Source organism: Pygocentrus nattereri, chromosome 23, assembly GCF_015220715.1.
Source record: "Pygocentrus nattereri isolate fPygNat1 chromosome 23, fPygNat1.pri, whole genome shotgun sequence".
NCBI lineage: Eukaryota > Metazoa > Chordata > Actinopteri > Characiformes > Serrasalmidae > Pygocentrus > Pygocentrus nattereri.
Window position 1 is genome coordinate 3,733,928 of NC_051233.1, and position 21,015 is coordinate 3,754,942.

The window sequence follows — 21,015 nt, forward strand, 5'->3', positions numbered from 1 at the left end:
GCCCCGCCGGAATAATTGCTGCTTTGTATCCGAGTCGATGATGGAAATGCACAGTGATCTGTCGAGATGAGGCCGCGAGACCTTGTTTACCTTCTCGCCTTGAATGATGGTGTTTACTAATTACAATCCTGCATGCTAATCTCTCGCGCTGGCTTCGTTATCTCTTCGTCATCCGCTTTCTCTTCTTCCCCTCGCTCCCTCGCTCTCTCGCTCTCTCCTCTTGCTTTCTCTGCATCTCTTTTTATGCATCCTTCTTTCTCTTTTCTCTTTCCCTCCCTCTCCCCCTCTCTCTCTCTCTCGTTTCTCTTTCCTTCTCTCTCTCTTTCCCTTTCTCTCTTTCAATCTGTCTCTTTTTTCTTTTTTCTCTCTCTCTCTCTCTGTCTCTCTCTCGTGCACTCGCTTGCTCGTTCTCTCTCTCTTTCTCTTTTCATCCATCATTCTTGCTCCTTATCTTTCTCTCTCTTTCGTGCTGCTTCTTCTTTCGTTTCACTCTCTCTTTACACCTTTCTCTTTTTCTTTCACCCCCTCTCTCACTCGTTCTTTTTATCCCTGTTTTGCTCTCTCTTTATCTCTTTCCATCTATCTTTCTGTCACTTTTTGTCTCTTTCTTTTTCTTTCATATGCTCTCTCATTCTTTCTCTTTCTCTTTCCTTCTCGTTTTTAACTGTCTCTCATGCTGCTTTTTTCTTGCGTTCTCACTCTCTCTTTATTGCTCTCTTATCTCTCTCTGCTCCTTGTTTTCTCTCTCCCTCTCTCACTCTTTCTCTTTCTCTCGCTCTCTCTCTCTCTCTTTCTCTCCCTCTCTCACTCTCTTGTTCTCCCTCTTTATCTCTTCTTCTCTTTACCATCTCTCTCTCTCCCTCTCTCTCTCTCTCACTCTCTCACTCTCTTTCTCTTTCTCTCTCTGTCTCTTTCTCTCTCTCCCTCTCTCACTCTCTTGTTCTCCCTCTTTATCTCTTCTTCTCTTTACCATCTTCTCTCTCTCTCTCTCTCTCTCTCTCCCTCTCTCACTCTCTTTCTCTTTCTCTCTCTCTTTCTCTCTCTTCCTCTCTCACTCTCTTCTTCTCCCTCTTTATCTCTTCTTCTCTTTACCATCTCTCTCTCTCTCTCTCTCTCTCTCTCTCTCTCTCTCTCTCTCTCTCTCTCTCTCTCATTCACAGGGCTGGAAAAAGGCAGCCAGTACAGCTTCCAAGTGGCAGCCATGACAGTCAATGGCACTGGTCCAAGCAGTGAATGGTTCACAGCCGAAACTCCGGAGAACGACCTCGATGGTGAGCGAGATTAAATAAACACACACAAAACACATCCTGGTTTCCTGCTTTAGCATCCCAGATGCTCACACTAACTCCCGGAGGCTACGCGAAAACCCATTAACAGAACATACATTAGCCCCTCCCCCACCCCCTCAGCACATGTAAGCTGATTAAATATTTACGCTGGGACGGCCGGCCCACTTCTGCCATGCGCGCATTTCAACGGGCAGAGGAGCCTAGCCTAGCGGTGCTGATGCCGGCCGGCCAGCCGCTTTTAGCCCCAGCCTAAGAGCGAGCCGAGCTTTCATACTGATCACAAAGCAGCTGTTCTGGGCCGCTTCCAATTCCCCTTCATCTTCCAGGGCCCTTTTGGACGCCACCGCTGCCAATCTGTTCTCATAAGTGTGTTAGCAAGCGCAGGCGATGCCAGGGCTGTTCCAGCGACCAGTCGAGAGCGGCGTGCCGAGTGAGAGTGATATGGCTATGAGTAACTGAGTCTAAAACACTAACAGAAGCCTTTTGGCTCGAGCCAGAGGCCACACAGATGATTTTGATAGCACACATCAGCAGTCATCTGCAGGGGCGGATTAGCTCGAGCTTGGGCTACACTAGTTTTACAAATCTATCCCATTGGAATATCATGTATCCTGCTTGAGAAAGTGAAGACACAGTGTTTTATGGCTGAGATGCCATCATGGCAACGATAGTCAGTCTAGGCTGGTCCATTATCGCTGAATGAATCTTCCTCTCTTACTTGCTTTCCTTGATTTTGGTTGATTTGTAACTGGCTTACATGAGAATCTACATGTCTGCCTTTGGCATGCACGCGTCCCCCGTGCCGCGATGATGGCCGCGAGAGCTGGCAGGAAGGCAGCGCCCAAACTCCAAGCGAGGACAAACCCAGACGGGGACAGCGTGCGAGTCCCGAGCCCCACCTCCTGAGTGCCGCCTATGATCCTGCAGTGAGGCCACTTTAAGTTGCCTTACGTTCAACCCAGGTTGTCAAGGTGTGGAGTGGGGGTGGTGACGGGGAGGCGGAGCAACAACCTCTTGTTCCGTTCTGGACTGGACTGATTGGTTAAAAAAAGAGCAGAGAGGGAACAGAGATAGGATAGGATAGGATAGGATAGGATTGGATAGGATAGGATACAATAGGATAGGATAGGATACGATAGGATACGATAGGATAGGATACAATAGGATAGGATAGGATAGGATAGGATAGACTTTTATTATCCCACTGGGGGAAATTTACATTGTTACAGCAGAATACACAGTAAGCAGATAAAGAGCAGTAAGTAGACAAAGATGTGCATCATAGAAAATACTAAATATAAGATATACTATAGAAATAAATAAATAAACAAGGCGTCTGTTCACATAAAAATATAAAAAAATAAAAATAGAATTAAGAAACTATACAAATGTACAGTTTACACACGCAGTTGTATGGATATTGCACATTTCTGAGCAGGTAATGACTGGATATCGCACAGAAATTGTAGATATTGCACAGTAATAATTACAGATATTTCACAGAACGTGCGTATGTATTGCACTTGTACCAACCATCATCAGCAGATACTGCACATTAATCAGAGAGAGATGAATGAAAAAGGGGCGGCACGGTGGCACGGTGGGTAGCACTGTCGCCTCACAGCAAGGAGGGCCTGGGCTCGATTCCCCGGCCAGGGTCCTCTCTGTGTGGAGTTTGCATGTTCTCCCCGTGTCTGCGTGGGTTTCCTCTGGGTTCTCCGGTTTCCTCCCGCAGTCCAAAGACATGCAGTCAGGCCAAATGGACTTGCTAAATTGCCCCTTGGTGTGAGTGACTGTCTGTGTCTGTCTGCCCTGCGATGGACTGGCAACCTGTCCAGGGTGTATCCTGCCTTTCACCCGAAGACTGCTGGGATAGGCTCCAGCACCCCCCCGCTACCCGGACGGAGAAGGATGGATGGGTGAATGAAAAGACTGAAGAGCTGAAAACCTTAGCTTGGAGAAAAGGACTGAAACGTCTAGTTCGAAGCAACTGAAAAGTGTCCAGTGTGCCTTTGGGTTTGTTTGGTTTGTTTGTGTTTGAACTTTAAACTAAAGTGGCCGAAAGCAGCGCCCAGGAGGGGTTGCCGGGGTTTGTCCTTGCTCGAGGTTTGGGCCCCGTCTTACAGAAGGCTCTCGCTGCCGTCATCGGGACCCAGGGGATGGACGCGTGCCATAATGCCAAGTCAGAGATAGTCATTCAGCTATTTGGACACAACCGCATGTAGGAAGCCTTGCAGTGAGACTGTGGATACACCTCAAGCTCGAGCCCATTTTATGCATATAATTATGTGAATTTAAGGCAATAAAATTGTCCGCGTCTAGTTTGGAATCAGCAACATCTCCGCAAATGCCTCATGGGCCCTAGAATGTAACTCCTGTGCCATTTAAGGTGAGGTGGAAAATTCCACCTTAAGAGTCTTAGCTTCAAAGCTGAGGCGTGCTATCACTGACTGGGGTTCAATCCCCCGCCTGGGCAGGCACACTACAGTATACCAATAAGAGTCCTTGGGCTAGACTCCTAACACCACCTTCACCTTCCTGTGTTAAATGATCAAATTGTAAGTCGCTGTGGATCAAAGCATCTGCTAAATGGCGTAAATGTTATTGGTATAGTGTAATAATGGAAATAATAGCCCTGTTTATTAGCAATAATAACTGCTAGTGAATAGAGCATTACAGAATATTCCATGTTCGTATTGCTGTAATTTATACACAGAATATCTGGCAACACTTGACTGAAGGGCACCATTTGCAAGGCTGCATGTGTCCTTCATAAGCCTTTCACGACAACTGACATAAGCCCACAAACTTTTAGACTATCTGATTCCACCCAGCATCGGCTGTCATAAAGATTTCCCATTTTGATGTCAGTTCACCTCGATTTTTTATGCATACTTAAAAATTAACTATGTAGGTTTATGTCAGTTGCCAAGAAAGTAAAGAATTGTTAAAGTTATCCCTGCTGTCCTTGAGCCTCTGTCGGTCAGTGGTCTAAAAACATAAAGAAAATGCTGTTATCAGATTAAACAGCCCTGAATGCTTTACAGGCCATCAGACCGTGTGGTCAGAACTGACTGTTATATTTTGTCCCAGCAAAATGTCTTTATTCTCTACAGAAACTCAGGTCCCGAACCAGCCGAGCTCTCTGCATGTCCGTCCACTCCCCAACAGCATCATCATGAGCTGGACACCCCCGCTGAACCCCAACATTCTGGTCAGGGGCTACATCATTGGATATGGGGTTGGCAGCCCTTATGCTGAGACGGTTCGAGTGGACAGTAAGCAGCGATACTACTCTATCGAAAACTTGGGTGAGTGGTCAACAACAATTGCTTTCACTAAACACAAACCTCAATAAGCTTAAAGGCCTGGCCTGATGGGTGGAGATCAACTCCCCTTCTGGGACGCCTGGCCCTCGGCTTATGAACAGTTCTCTTCACCGTTTCGTGGGTTTAAAAATGGAATAACATCAGATCACAGCGCCTGGGCAGGGCTGCCTTTTTGCTGACCAGCTTTCTTGCCTTTCCAAAGCAGTATTTCTCTTCACTTTAGCTGATCCATGAATGCAGTCCTTAAAGGGCCTTTCTAGTCTAACACTAGAGTTTCATACGTTGTTTATTAAGTTATGCGGTTTTCTGTAGCACAGTATCAGAATTAATTCATTAGTGTTCTTTCAAACATACAGGATACTCTGTCTACAAATACCCACCGTTCACTATGCAAATACAGTCCTGTGCGTAAGTTTTAGGCACCCAAAACATATTTTCAAAATCTATTTATTTGTGTAGTTTGTGTTTATTTGCTGAGAAAAGTGTTAATATTTCAATAAACAAGATTTATAGAATATTAATTAACAATGAGTGGTTGGTTAGTGTAGTGGTTAACACCTCTGCCTTCTACACTGTAGACTGGGGTTCAATCCCCACCTGGGTAACCACCCTACACTATACCAATAAGAGTCCTTGGGCAAGACTCCTAACACCGCCTTGGCCTCCCTGTGTAAAATGATGCAATTGTAAGTCGCTCTGGATAAGAGCGTCAGCCAAATGCCATAAATGTAATGATTTTATACATACATATATATATATATATATATATATATATATATATATATATATATATATATATATATATATATATATATATATATATATATGTATAATAAATAGTGATTTTCTGGATGTGATTGTGTTTTGTTTACCCATTTCCAAGCCGCTCCTCGAGGAAGCCCAGTATATGTAGTTAAAAAGCAGCTCCTGGTTTGACCAATCAGTGCTCAGTAAATTGAGCTCATGATGTAATTGATGATATTAACGAGTCTCTGTGGCGGCTGTGAAGGTGTCAAGGAAAAATATGGACCCGAGAAATTCTTCTTACTTTTCATAGTTTTTCTGTTTATTTGAATTATGAATGTGACTTTATTCTAATGTATGTTCTGATAAACTCACTGCTGAGGTCAGTTGTTTAAAAATGTGCTTCGATGCCTAAAACTTTCCCACAGTACTGTAAATAACAGATTACTTTGCTAACTTAAATTTTTAGCTTGTCTGCGTCATCTGACGAGCCGTTGCTGTTGTTTGAGCAGTTTTCTTCTTTGTTAATGATGAATTGAAGACAGTTGCTACAGATACATGGTTAGGCTTGAGACTCGTCATGATAACAGTATCGTTTAGCTACCTGCTTCCCTTCTACAGTCGCCAGCTGACACAAGGAAAACGCTGCTGTTGGGACAAACATCTCCATTTTTGTTGTATTTCAGTTTTTGACATAATTTGAAAACACCTGTTGCCCTTGACACTGTCTGTAAAATTCATGATCAACTAACCAAAAGAAACGGCCCAAAATGACTTGGAAAAAATTCTGGTTCCATTGACTTACATTAAAAGTAGAGTATGTTTTTCCCTTCTCCTGTAAAGTTACACTTTTGGAGATATGAGGTTTTGGTCCGACTGCAAATTAAAGTGTCTTTAAGTGTCTCTGTGTCTTTAAACCGGACAGTCTCACTCTAGAAACTACTGCAGCACACTTGTATGATGCGAGTCGACATGCTTACAAGAGATTTAGTGTTGGTTAGGTTTTTCAAATTGTCCAGTCTCCTTTTTAGATTGTGTTGAAACAGATGGCCAGTGTTGGACCGAATTGCAGCGCTAGTAGTGTTTCACCATTAAAAATCCGATTTATTGTAGGCTTAGGTTTAATCTGGGTCTGGGAAATGGGCCAGAAGTCTCCTAAGTCAGTCCTCCCTGCTGTAAAACATAGACACAGCTTTATACAGGTAGCTCTTCGCATCCTACAGACAGTATTATTAATGTGTCTGTTTTCCATCTGCTATTATTAACAGTGTCTAACAGACTGAAAAGAGAAGCAGTGAAAAGATGTCATGGATCTGATGTTAGAAGGTGTTGAGTAGAAGCAGAAGTAATTTGTGAAGTGAATGTTTGGCGGTTGGGCAGCTGTCGGACCCTATTGAGAGCGTAATCTGTAGGGTCTTTGTGTTGGGATTGAGCGGTCATGCCACGACTTCTTTTGTGTTCAAGACTAACCTAGAGGGCTGCGTTGGACCTAAAGCAGTGTACTGGACTGGAGGGGCTGTATTGGACGAAACTGAATGGCTGCTCAAGGCTAATTTACACCACACACACACACACTCACTGCTCACAGGAGGCTAATGGGAAATGTCTGGGCTGACTTTATCTCTGCCTGCCAGACCATGCACATGTGTGAGTGTATATGTGTGTGTATATGTGTGTGTGTGTGTGTGTGTGTGTGTTACAGTCTGAGGAAATGGATTTGTCTCTGCTAACTAATAGGCATGTTCAGCGGTGGCTGTGAATGCAATTGTCCAGAATGAGCAATGTCCACTTCGAGGTCAGTCAGGAAGCTCAAAAAGACTGTTTTTGGAGGCCGACTGGATATTAAGCAGTCTAATATAGTCCATGTCAGTAGTCTCAAGACAAATTACCTGGGACCACTAGCCAGGTGGTCTCCAAGGTGGATGAGTTGAATAAAATGAAGGGAGGAAAGGTCTTTTTTAAGTATAAATTACTACATAAAGAATGAATAACTACATGAAAATGGTCTAAAATTTCACCTTATTTCCTTCAAAAAACGGACATTGACTGTTTTTTTACAGTTTTTCCGTTTTTTGTGAAGTCAAAGAAAGTGCCCTTGCTTTAAAAGTTGTTTTGAGGCTTAGGGGTTCTGGAACAACATCAGTAAAGACAAGCGAAGATACAATGAATGCAAGAAGAGCAGTGCTGCAAGCATGAATGGTGCACAGCTTTAATAGTCATGTGAATGTGACTCCTTCAGAAAGCCCAGATGTTAGATTTGAAATCTGCCCATGAACCAAATGATGAACTGTCAGTTGACCATCACTGTTTTCTCCTAACAGACTCACTGCAAGTAGTTTACACAAAATATGCTCTTTATAACTGGATTCTGCCCTCAGTTTCTGTTGACCTCAGTCCGCTACTGAGGTCAACAGAAAACTAACCAGCCAACAGACTAGCACTACTCTAAAACAGGCCTCAAAGTTCAAGCCTTTAAATAATGCATTACTGGAAAACTCAGGCACATAGCGAAGCCTGTTACGAGCTTAAAATGTCCATATTTAACCTAGAGATTACGTAAAGTTCGCGTATTGCACAGAGTTAACGCTGCTAGCTTGATTCTAACATTGCTGTCTACCATGGTGAAAATGCAAGGAGCATTATCAAAGTGCTGGCTTATAAAACAGACGTCTACATTAGTCATGGAGTACATTTACATGCATGTAATAATCCAATCATAATTCACGTTAAGCAGTTATCTGACTGAAGTGGAGGTAAACAGCACACTCTGATTTCCTAGATCAGATTAAGGCCTGGAAATCCTGATAAATCTCATAAAGAGAGCTGTAGACTCAAGTAGACCTGGAGTTTCTCCAATATCGGATTACTGTCTGACTCATGTAGACCTGGAGTTTCTCCAATATCGGATTACTGTCTGACTCATGTAGACCTGGAGTTTCTCCAATATCGGATTACTGTCTGACTCATGAAGACCTGGAGTTTCTCCAATATCGGATTACTGTCTGACTCATGTAGACCTGGAGTTTCTCTACTATCTGATTACTGTCTGACTCATGAAGACCTGGAGTTTCTCTACTATCTGATTACTGTCTGACTCGTGTAGACCTGGAGTTTCCCCATTATCTGATTACTGTCTGACTCATGTAGACCTGGAGTTTCCCCATTATCTGATTACTGTCTGACTCATGTAGACCTGGAGTTTCCCCGTTATCTGATTACTCTCTGACTCATGTAGACCTGGAGTTTCCCCATTATCTGATTACTGTCTGACTCATGTAGACCTGGAGTTTCCCGACTATCTGATTACTGTCTGACTCGTGTAGACCTGGAGTTTCCCCATTATCTGATTACATTCTGACTCGTGTAGACCTGGAGTTTCCCCATTATCTGATTACTGCCTGACTCATGTAGACCTGGAGTTTCCCCGTTATCTGATTACTGTCTGACTCCTGTAGACCTGGAGTTTCCCGACTATCTGATTACTGTCTGACTCGTGTAGACCTGGAGTTTCCCCATTATCTGATTACTGTCTGACTCCTGTAGACCTGGAGTTTCCCCATTATCTGATTACTGTCTGACTCGTGTAGACCTGGAGTTTCCCTATTATCTGATTACTGTCTGACTCGTGTAGACCTGGAGTTTCCCCGTTATCTGATTACTGTCTGACTCATGTAGACCTGGAGTTTCCCCGTTATCTGATTACTATCTGACTCATGTAGACCTGGAGTTTCCCCATTATCTGATTACTGTCTGACTCATATAGACCTGGAGTTTCCCCACTATCTGATTACTGTCTGACTCCTGTAGACCTGGAGTTTCCCCATTATCTGATTACTGTCTGACTCATATAGACCTGGAGTTTCCCCACTATCTGATTACTATCTGACTCATGTAGACCTGGAGTTTCCCCATTATCTGATTACTGTCTGACTCATATAGACCTGGAGTTTCCCCACTATCTGATTACTATCTGACTCATGTAGACCTGGAGTTTCCCCATTATCTGATTACTGTCTGACTCATATAGACCTGGAGTTTCCCCGTTATCTGATTACTGTCTGACTCATGTAGACCTGGAGTTTCCCCGTTATCTGATTACTATCTGACTCATGTAGACCTGGAGTTTCCCCATTATCTGATTACTGTCTGACTCATATAGACCTGGAGTTTCCCCGTTATCTGATTACTGTCTGACTCATGTAGACCTGGAGTTTCCCCGTTATCTGATTACTATCTGACTCATGTAGACCTGGAGTTTCCCCATTATCTGATTACTGTCTGACTCATGTAGACCTGGAGTTTCCCCACTATCTGATTACTGTCTGACTCCTGTAGACCTGGAGTTTCCCCACTATCTGATTACTATCTGACTCATGTAGACCTGGAGTTTCCCCATTATCTGATTACTGTCTGACTCATGTAGACCTGGAGTTTCTCCACTATCTGATTACTGTCTGACTCATGTAGACCTGGAGTTTCTCCACTATCTGATTACTGTCTGACTCATGTAGACCTGGAGTTTCCCCATTATCTGATTACTGTCTGACTCATATAGACCTGGAGTTTCCCTGTTATCTGATTACTGTCTGACTCATGTAGACCTGGAGTTTCTCCACTTTCTGATTACTCACGCGCATGTAAACACGATCAGATTACTGACAAAATCTGATTTTCTGAACTTATCGGATTATTAGGTGCATGTAAACACTCACTGCTGTGTAGTGCCATTGATTTATCTCCACCTGTAGCTGAATCTCAGTGGAAACATTTACATTTACATTTACATTTATGGCATTTAGCAGACGCTCTTATCCAGAGCAACTTACAAAAGTTCTTGTCATTACTTCAGAATATCTCATGTTAATAAAGGTCGACATAATTTTAAAGAGCTTTGCTCTAAATTGCTACCTGAAGTTATCTATGCAAACACAATTGAAAGGTTTAAATGAAACGACTGTTACTGATATTTTTTATTTATTACCACATTTCTATCATGTTAGGATGTTATAAGCATTTCATGTAAACATCTGTTTATGCTTCACCACATGTTCTATCCGTAAATTGGTCACAACTGGACTCGTTGAGCGCAAGAATAGGATGGGTTTATTTTTGACAACTCTCTATATCTTTTCACACGTAGGGATAACATGACAACACACCCTCAGCCGGTCACTGTGCGAGTTGTGTGGACGCTCTTAAGTCTGAGAGCAACTGTAAAATCCATTTACATCTTTCATTTCAAATATAAACACTGCAAAGAGAGAGAGGGAATGTGTGAAGAAGTGAGTGTGTGCACGCATGTTTGTGTGTGTGAGTGCCAGGTTGTGTGTGTGTGTGTGTGTGTGTGTCTGGCTTCAACTAAGCTTTTAAGACTGCAAATAAAGGCAGTAAACGATTGGGGCTTATCTCTGCACAGACTGCAGCTTGGCTGAGTTTATATTAGATCTGCCTTATTGTTAATTTAAGGTTCCGCTGTTCGTCGCACATGACCTTTCACTGACCCCTGCTAAAGATGTGATTAGGGATAACACGGCACGATGTTTCCTTTTTCCCCTGCAAGATCTTTCAGTAACAGTGAGAACCACTGCAGAACTTTCATGTCGGTTTATGTTCATTTCTTTTCACTTAGAAAATCAGCAGAGCGTAATTTCACCAGGGGCGCCCTCACTTTAATGTCTTGCTATTTTATGATTGAGTGTAAAACGGCAGGGATTACACACTTCGAATGTTCATGTTTGTTCAGAAGTCCTGTCAAACCCAGGCCGAATCCCAAACACCTCTGTACTCCCTACATATTGTGCTAGCTATGAAAGTTTAGGAATTCTAGCCTCTACAGCCAAACAGTGCATTTCTTATTGAGTGTGTTTGAGACCCAAATGGCTGTTTCTTAGCTGTATTTTGCTCTGTTGGGCTGCAGAATCCAGTATTCAAATTCCTACATAGTGCACTACGTAGGGAGCAGGGAGCCGTTTGAGATTCAGCCCCGGTGTGAGAAGAGGGGCCCACTGGATTGCTGCTAAATAAGACTCTCAGTGGGAATTTTGCGAACAAAAAGTACTTATAAAGTGAAAGTGTTTGTATTAAACAGTGCTGTGATATCTTATGTTCACTGTTATACAACAAAAAGGTAAAAACATTTATTAAACAGCTGCAATGTTTAATGGTTGGTTGGTTAGTGTAGTGGTTAACACCTTTGCCTTCTACGCTGTAGACTGGGCTTCAATCCCCGACCAGGGCAAACACCCTACACTATACCAATAAGGGTCCTTGGGCAAGACTCCTAACACCACCTTGGCCTCCCTGTGTAAAACGATCAAATTGTAAGTCGCTCTGGATAAGAGCGTCAGCCAAATGCCATAAAAGTAAATGCAATATACAGCGATGAGTGAAGAAATCTTCTCCGCAGTCAGTGGTCGCTTAATAACGATAGCGTATTCGAAATGACCTGCGTTTCTCGGTAGAATACTTTTTTATGTTAATTGTTATTAATAGCAACACGTTACTTTCTGAAAAGGTTTGTATTTTACCATTCATTTCATAACAGCAGTAAGCCCCTTGAGGCTGCGCATTACAGTGATTTTATCACAAGGGAGGGAGTTTTACTCTGTTTGGCGTCGGCAGCTGTGACAGAAGAACAGCTGAACAACCTGGAATCAGCCAGAAATGAACCCAACACCATTCGCCAGACGTGTCTGATCTTCAGAGTTGGACCAAATCAGACTGAGCCGTAAAACTGACCCAATATCAGGTTCAGCTCAGTTTGTCCAGATCAGTATTAATGTTGTTTTGTTCCAGCCGGTCTGTAAAGCTTCTTACAGCCCGTTTAGTTTGGCGAATGGTGTTGGGTTCATTTCTGGCTGATTCCAGGTTGTTCAGCTGTTCTTCTGTCACAGCTGCGACTGAAAAGCTGCTCAGTGGTGACGACAGTTTGGGAATTTAGTGTCGTCTCGTCTTCAGAGTCGGACCAAATCGGCTGTCGGTCAGATGTGATCTTAACAGTGTCCGTTTTCTGTTTGTGGCAAAGTAAGAAGTAAAAACGTTCAAATGGCTCGAGCGTCTCCTACAGCTGTCAGAGTCGTTGCTTAGCAACGGCGTCTCAGCAGAGCGATACAGTGTTTATTAAAAACGTGATGTTATGCCTAAATAACAGCAGAAATAATCAGCTCGCTTGGCCGGACCTTGTATAATGCTTTATTATCACATATGACATGCGTCATATGCACAGTAGCACAGTATAATTTGTCTATAAATTAAACATTTACATGAGTGTAAATTGGAGCGGTGGGCAGCCCTATCCAGGCTGCCCGGGGAGCAGTTGGGGGTTAGGTGTCTTGCTCAAGGACACCTCAGTCATGGACTGTCGGCTCTGGGGATCAAACCGGCAACACTCTGGTCACAGGGCCAGTTCCCTAACCTCCAGCCCACGACTGCCCCCTAAAGATTACAGTAAGAAACGCTCACTCAACAGTCAGGTTGCACTATATCGCTGCTGGTGGAGGAAAACATTCATATCTCCATATCTGTCATTTTTCAGTTTTTGACATGATTTGAATATTCCTGTTGCCCTTAATATCGTTTGCAAATTTCATGCTAAACGGGGTAAAAGAAATGACCCAAACTGACTTGGGAAAAATTCTGGTTCCATTGACTTCCATTGAAAGTAATGTAGGTTTTTTGCTTCTCCTGTAAAGTTACCATCTTGGACATACGAGGTTTTGTTCCGACAGCAGCCACATGCAATTTGTAAGTGAATAAATGATATTATGTTCTTATTTATCATAAGAACCATAACATATCATCACCACCTCTGTTGATGTGCCTCGGGTCTTAAAGTTAAAGAAAGGAATCATTTCGTGTGATGTCAGTTTATTGTTTGATGCTATAAACATGTTCATTATCTTCACTGATGTCTCCTGTCGGGCTGCTTTTCAGTTGGGGAGCTCCCTTTATTTTATTTTTATTGGCATCAGAACGTGTTATTTGAATAAAAGCGGCAGGAAAACAAGTGAGGTGTAAATTCAATTTGAAACAGGCTGCCTCCATTAGCATGTGAAAAGAGACAACAACAAATTGCAGACTTTTAATATTCAGACGAAGCCCTTGCTCGGCAAGACGATAATGAATGGGTAATGAATTTCAGCAAGACTTCCTGCGCGCTCTTACACAGAAACGCGCCGCCGTGTTAAGGCATGCTAATATTTTATTAATGCTGTTTTTAATATAAGGCCTTATTTACGGCTGCTGAAGGAAAGTGTGCCGGAGGAGCGATTCTGACTCAGGTGCTGCTGAAACACGTCAGCATAGCGATCCAAAAGCTGGAGCTTTGAGTGTTCAGATCAAATCAGCTGAAGTTATAGAGCTCTCTCTCTCTCTCTCTCTCTCTCTCTCTCTCTCTCTCTCTCTCTCTCTCTGTCTCTCTCTGTCTCTCTCTCTCTCTGTCTCTCTCTCTCTGTCTCTCTCTCTCTCTCTCTGTCTCTCTCTCTCTCTCTCTCTCTCTCTGTCTCTCTCTCTCTGTCTCTCTCTCTCTCTCTCTGTCTCTCTCTCTCTCTGTCTCTCTCTCTCTGTCTCTCTCTCTCTGTCTCTCTCTCTCTCTCTCTGTCTCTCTCTCTCTCTCTCTCTCTCTCTGTCTCTCTCTCTCTCTGTCTCTCTCTCTCTCTCTGTCTCTCTCTCTCTCTGTCTCTCTCTCTCTGTCTCTCTCTCTCTCTCTGTCTCTCTCTCTCTCTGTCTCTCTCTCTCTCTGTCTCTCTCTCTCTGTCTCTCTCTCTCTCTCTCTGTCTCTCTCTCTCTCTCTCTCTCTGTCTCTCTCTCTCTCTGTCTCTCTCTCTCTCTCTCTCTCTGTCTCTCTCTCTCTCTCTCTCCTCTCTCACCTCTCTCTCTCTCTCTCTCTCTCTCTCTCTCTCTCTCTCTGTCTCTCTCTGTCTCTTTCTCTCTGTCTCACTTTCTCTCTCTCTCTCCCCTCTCTCTCTCTCTGTCTCTCTCTCTCTCTGTCTGTCTCTATCTCTCTCTCTCTCTCTTTCTCTCTATCTGTGTCTTTCTCTCCCTTTCCCTTTCTCTCTCTCTCTGTCTCTCTCTCTCTGTCTCTCTCTCTCTCTCTCTGTCTCTCTCTCTCTCTCTCTCTCTCTCTCTCTGTCTCTCTCTCTCTCTGTCTCTCTCTCTCTCTCTGTCTCTCTCTCTCTCTCTCTCTCTCTCTGTCTCTCTCTCTCTCTCTCTCTCTTCTCTCTCTCTCTCTCTCTCTCTCTCTCTCTGTCTCTCTCTCTCTCTGTCTCTCTCTCTCTCTCTCTCTCTCTTTCTCTCTGTCTCACTTTCTCTCTCTCTCTCCCCTCTCTCTCTCTCTGTCTCTCTCTCTCTCTGTCTGTCTCTATCTCTCTCTCTCTCTCTTTCTCTCTATCTGTGTCTTTCTCTCCCTTTCCCTTTCTCTCTCTCTCTCTTTCCCTCTCTGTTTCTGTGTCTCTATTTCAACCCCCCCCTCTCTCTCTCTGTCCCTCTCTCTCTGTCTGCCCCCCCTCTCTCTCTCTGTCCCTCTCTCTCTGTCTGCCCCCCCCTCTCTCTCTCTCTCTTTATTTTCATCATTTCTTCTCTCTGTCTCTCTCTGAGCTGAGATGATTTGACCTCTTCCTCCTGTTCCGTAAAAAAAGAGGAGAACCATGAGGCCACGTTCCTTATCAATATTTCACATGGAATCCTCAGGTTGCCATGGCAACCGCATTGCACAGGCTGTGTCTCAGAAGCAAAGTCTTTAAAGGAATAGAAGAGAAGACAAAGAGGAGAGTGCAGACAGTCTGGAGCGTTCAGTTTGGGATCATGTGACGTGTGTCATATTAATAATTATCATTATTGAAGTTATTCAGTAATAACTTACAGAGTAGACTAACAGTAAGTTTACAGTATATTACTGAGATTGCGTGATCGATTTCATCTTATCCGCCTTCAAATTTGAATTTTACTTAGTTTTAAAGTAAGTTAACAGAATGTAGGACAGACTGTTCTGTTAACCCTCCATCACGGATTCAGGGACCATAAGCTAGAAAAACGTTTCAAGTTAAAAATCAGTCAGATCATTACTTGAAATACATTTTTAGACTTTAGGTGGTAATTTTATCAGTTCTATTATGTTTTCATTTTAGAGCTTAACCTGCCTATCGGAAATTATTCTGGATGTTAATTTTATCAGAACATTTTAGTGAATGTGAATTTTTTTAGAACTTCATTCTGGATGTTCATTTTATTAGAACTTTTTTCTGGATATGAATTTTATTATAATTTCATTCTTGATGGTAATTTTATTACAACTTTTTTGGGATGTTTTAGTAGAACTTCATTCTGGTTATTAATCTGATTAGAATCTTCTTTTGATGCATTTGATTAGAATTTAGAATTCTAATAGAATAGAAGTATTGGAAGTAATAGAATTATGGATGTTAATTTTATTAGAACTTTTTTAGGAATATGAATTTTATTGTAATTTCAATCTAGAGGTTAATTTGATCAGAATGTTATTGGGGGTGTTAATTTAGTTAGAACTTGCACTTTGAGAAATAGGAATTTTATTAGATATTCTCTCTGGATGTAAATTTTTAATAACTTTATTCTCTGTGTTAATTTTATTAAAACGTTTTTGTAAATATGAATTTGATTTGAATTTAGAGTTCTGATGGAATAATAGAATTATGGGTGTTAATTTTATTACAACTTATTAACAATATGAATTTGATCATAACTTTTGTGGATATTAATTGCATTATAACTTTATTCTGGATGTTGATTTTATTAGAACCTTTTAGTAAATATGAATTTTATTATCATTTCATTCTGGATGTTAATTTTATCATAACTTTTTTTTTCTGTCTGTGATTTCTGTTAGAAATTATTTAGAATTAGAATTAGAATTAATTAATAACATATATTAGAATATATGTTATTTTGTGAGTATGAATTTGATTCAAATTTAGAGCTCTAATAGAGTGTTAGAACTAATAGAATTATGGATTCCAGTTTTATTAGAACTTTTTAGGGTTATGATATGAATTTTACCATAACTTTATTGTGGATGTTCATTTTTTTGGAACTTCATTCTGGATATTCATTTCATTCTAACTTTATTCTGGATGTTTATTTCATTAGAACCTTTTTTGTCAATATGAATTGACTATGATTATGATTAGATGATTACAAATACGATTAGATTAGATTAGATTAGATTATCTTTGTTTGGAGAAATCAGTGATACTTTAACTCCACTCTGGATGCTCTCCAGCTTTCTCAGCTAATTCAGGTTCATCTGCAGCCTGTTTATCATTCTGGCCACTATCGATCTCTCCTATTTAGCAGCTTCTCCCTAATTCTTTGAAAGCTGGGAAGCTGAACGGCTGAAATATTGTTATTTTAGTGTGTTTGTTTTCAGCCCAGTCAGCTTGGTGTGATTGAAAGCACTGGTTCCATAGTTTTGAGTGATGGTGTGGAGGACTCTGTGAGCTGAATGGTCCATAAAGGCGAAGTTATACAGCTGCGGCTAATTTATTATCAGAAAATGAACTTCTGTGTTTACTGTCTCAGCCAGACTCCATACTGAATACGCACTTTCAATAAGCTTTGTCTTTCCTTTTCTCCCGTTTCTGGCATCGGAATGGAATGAATTTACTTGGCCTTTCCTCTAAATTAGTCTTGATTCAGAGAACAATGCGTGTCGGCAGAGAGAGAATTAGTGCATAGTCAGAACAAGAACAGCTCCAAACAAGTTCCCAACTTTCGATGTTTGCATTTATTGTATTTACCCTGAAGGAGCAGGGCCTGCTCAGACTGGGCTTTAGGGATTTAAAAGCCTCAGAATTTTTAGATTTTTTGGGGGGGGATTTTGGGTCAATTACGTTTAAAATGGCAATTATAAAGTATTTATATGAGACAGTCACACATGGAGACCCTGAGCTGCTCAGATATACCACAGTTTGACATGTAAATGCCAATAAAAATCAGTTTTTTGGGTCATTTTTGAACAAAAATGTACCGAGTGCCTGCAAAATTTTTTAATTTTTTTTTGCTTATACAGAACAAACGAGTTGTACCTCAGATACCTTTTCGGATGTTCTTAGTCTGGAGTGTGAGCTGAAAGTGCAGAATTCATTCGATTGGTTATTATGAGTAAAAATAAGCAATTAAGCATAAGGCGGCCTTTTTTTTCGGATTGTCTTAATCTGAAACAAGAAACTGACAAACACTAAAAATTAGCTAAAAAAAAAGCCAAAGTCGCTTCTTGTGTGAATTTTCCCATTCCACCTTAAATGATGCAGCAGCTACATTCAGGCTACTCAGGCACCATTTAAGGTAGAATGGGAAAATTCAAACAAGAAGCTGGTGAATGAGGAGCGACTTCAGCCTCAGAAAAAGAGAAATTTTACGAGAAACTATTAAATTTGTGGAAAAGTTTCCTGCTAGAGATGCGAGAAAAGTGGCTATAGCTGAGCTACAGCTTAAAGCAGAGCACAGTAGATCTGGGTTTTTGTTTATATTATACGTTTATCCATCAGCGCGTACTGAGACATATTTACAGTCAAGATGGTAAAATGGACAGAACTTGTCGTGCCTCCCAAGGTGGTTTACTTTTTGTTGAAAGGACAAAATGGATCTTCTATACATTTGGGCTGCAACCCCTGATCTAGTCCTTCATCAGTGGTCACAGGACGCTGCCCCCAGGACACTATTGGCTTGATCTTTTTGGTTGGTGGACTGTTCTCAGTCACACTGATGTTTTTAAACATTGACCATATCCGCTAGGGTGCATTGGTTGTACGCTATTTAAGATACATTTTTAATCCCACCAGCGGGGAAATTTCACCTCCGCATTTAACCCATCCGTGAAGTGAAACACCACATACACACTAGTGAACACACACACTAGGGGGCAGTGAGCACACTTGCCCGGAGCGGTGGGCAGCCCTATCCACAGTGCCCGGGGAGCAGTTGGGGGTTAGGTGTCTTGCTCAAGGACACCTCAGTCATGTACTGTCGGCCCTGGGGATCGAACCGGCGGCCTTCTGGTCAAAGGGCCAGTTCCCTAACCTCCAGCCCACGACTGGAGGTTTTTTAACCTATTGCAGTACATTGTGGGATTGTTTGAGTGCAGTGGATCTGTTTTCGGACACCACTACAAAATGGTAGAGCCTCAAATTAGTGCACTATTGTAACGGCACAGTTTGAATCAGACGCACACGGTAAAATGATCAAGAGGGGCTTTTCTGATGGAGACGTAGCCCGAGGTCGTAGTCACAAAGCAGGCGTGGGTCCAAACCAAGAAGCTCAGCCAGAAAACAAACATAACCATAGGCAATCAATCCAAAGGGCGAGGCAAAAGAGCGAAGTCCAGAATACAGTCCAAAAGGTCAGAACGCGGTCACAGAACCAAAGGCAGACAATCCAAGGGGTTAAGCAAAAAGACGTAATCGGAATAAACAGGCATAAAGGCCGTAAACAAAAAGGCACATAAACAATGAAATGCTCAGTAGATCCATAACGACACAATACTTCGCAGTCTGTCTGAGCTAAAGCCCAGGCTTTTAGGAGATACTAAAGATATCACGTGACCTACGTCACAGGTGACCCGAATTAGTGTTCAGGCGAGTGGATCATGAAGGCAGGTCAGAGGTTACAGGAGTCGCGTGATCTCCCAGAGGAGTCTGGGAAACGGAGTCCGAGTGAGCGGCAGAGCCTGAGGGATGCGTGACAACTATAGAGTAAACTATATAGTTTGAGGCAGTCGTGGGCTGGAGGTCAGGGAACTGGCCCTGTAACCGGAAGGTTGCCGGTTCGATCCCCAGGGCCGACAGTCCATGACTGAGGTGTCCTTGAGCAAGACACCTAACCCCCAACTGCTCCCCGGGCGGCCTGGATAGGGCTGCCCACCGCTCCGGGCAAGTGTGTTCACTGCCCCCTAGTGTGTGTGTTCACTTCACGGATGGGGTAAATACGGAGGTGGAATTTCCCCGTTGTGGGACTAATAAGGGGACAGGGCACAGTTTGTAATAAGACTATTGTAACCCTAATATTAACAACAGAAAAGAAACGATTTTTCCCGTTTGTTTAAAGAAAATGACGTTTGGAGCTTTAGCTAAAAGGCCCGAGCCATCCTGACGCACCCCCCACCACACTGTGAGAACAACTGGAGCTGAAACGCCTGCCAAACGCAGCACGCTGCTCATAGGATCTGGCAACCCAGCTGACTAATTGCACCGTCCTCCCTCCACACCTCCTCGTCTTCCTCATCTTTTTGTTTCTCCATCTGGGCCTCAGTGCTTTCTTCACCAGATGATTAATTTTGGTGGTTTTTCTCCCACCAGAAACTTCTTTGCTGCACAAAAGACTGTTGACAGCCGTGTTTTTCACCACTATTGTGTTTGTGTGCTGCTTCAGTGATTAACAGTGTCTCTCTCTCTGTCTCTCTCTCTCTGTTTACAGAGCCCAGCTCACACTATGTGATCTCCCTCAAGGCCTTCAATAATGCAGGAGAAGGAGTGCCCCTGTATGAAAGTGCTGTGACCAGATCGATGTCAGGTACCACACACACCCACACACACACACACAAACACACACTTTTTGCTGAGTGACTGTTCCATCTGATTTTTTAAACCCTATCACTCATCATATGTAACAGACAAGGACCGGCGGGTGCTGCATGATTTAAAGGAACACTTTGTAAAATAAAAGTGAGGAATTTGGTTGCATTCAGCCACGAGAGCATTAGTGGCGTCAGGTACTGATGTTGGATGGTCAGTTCTGGATCACTCTAACTCATCCCAAAGGTGTTCCCATGGAGCTCCATCACTGTAGAGAACACAGTTCCACTGCTCCTGAGTCCAATGCTGGGGGGGATTTATACCTGTCGGCTTTGGTGATGGTTACCTCGGAGTGTCCCGTTCTGTCATCAGTGGTTTTCTCTGGCAGTTATACAAGCCGAACACCTGTGTCAGCAGTGGGTCCACCTTAAAGTAATCATCAGTCAAACACACACCAGAGGCCACTGGTCAGCCAAGGCCTCTTTGGTGTTCAACTTTCGCTTCTTCTTGCGCTGGAGCTAACAAACACTAGAAGTCAATAGAACAGAAATGCTTCCCCACAACGGTCAACGCCACATCCAGCTCTTCCTTAAGTCTGCGTGGATTTCTTAACATGGTTTAGGATTCACCGTAGCTGCGTTCCAAAACATGGACAGCTGTGGTACTGCCGGGATTCAAACTCACAACCTCCTGATGTTGGATGGGATGAATCATTAGACCGTTGCACCACACGAGACGACGGAATCCTTTAAAGTTAAAACAGCAAATATTTTCTCCAGCGTTTTAAACACAAAATCTGAGCTGCTTCCGGTGTTCCTGAGTGGTGCAGTGGACTAAGCCGTCACCCCAACAGGAGATTGATGAGTTTGAGCCCCGGTGATGCCACAGCCATCCGTAAGTGTGTATCCAAGAGGAAGGATGTCTAGTAGGATTGTGTGATGGAAAGAGCCCTGGTTGGTGACGAAGCTGAATATAAAAAAGCAAGTTTGTTTTATTTACCTAACAAAGATGCATAACCAAAAACCTCTTCTTTGAAGAAGTTTGAGCTGTGTGAACTCTGGTGTCCTCAAGAAAAGCCATGGAATCTCCTGCTGTCATTATGAGTTGAGC

At 42.8% G+C, this 21,015-nt stretch overlaps 1 protein-coding gene across 2 annotated transcripts in view; it reads left to right on the top strand.

The window, feature by feature from the left end:
• dcc (DCC netrin 1 receptor) overlaps positions 1-21,015 on the top strand; it is a 419,056-nt gene that overhangs the window by 319,011 nt on the left and 79,030 nt on the right. For both annotated transcript variants that reach the window (XM_037533426.1, XM_037533427.1), the window contains exons 14-16: positions 1,161-1,271; positions 4,406-4,600; positions 19,808-19,903. In XM_037533426.1, the coding sequence (XP_037389323.1) occupies positions 1,161-1,271; positions 4,406-4,600; positions 19,808-19,903 (402 nt within the window). The remainder of the gene's footprint in view (positions 1-1,160; positions 1,272-4,405; positions 4,601-19,807; positions 19,904-21,015) is intronic.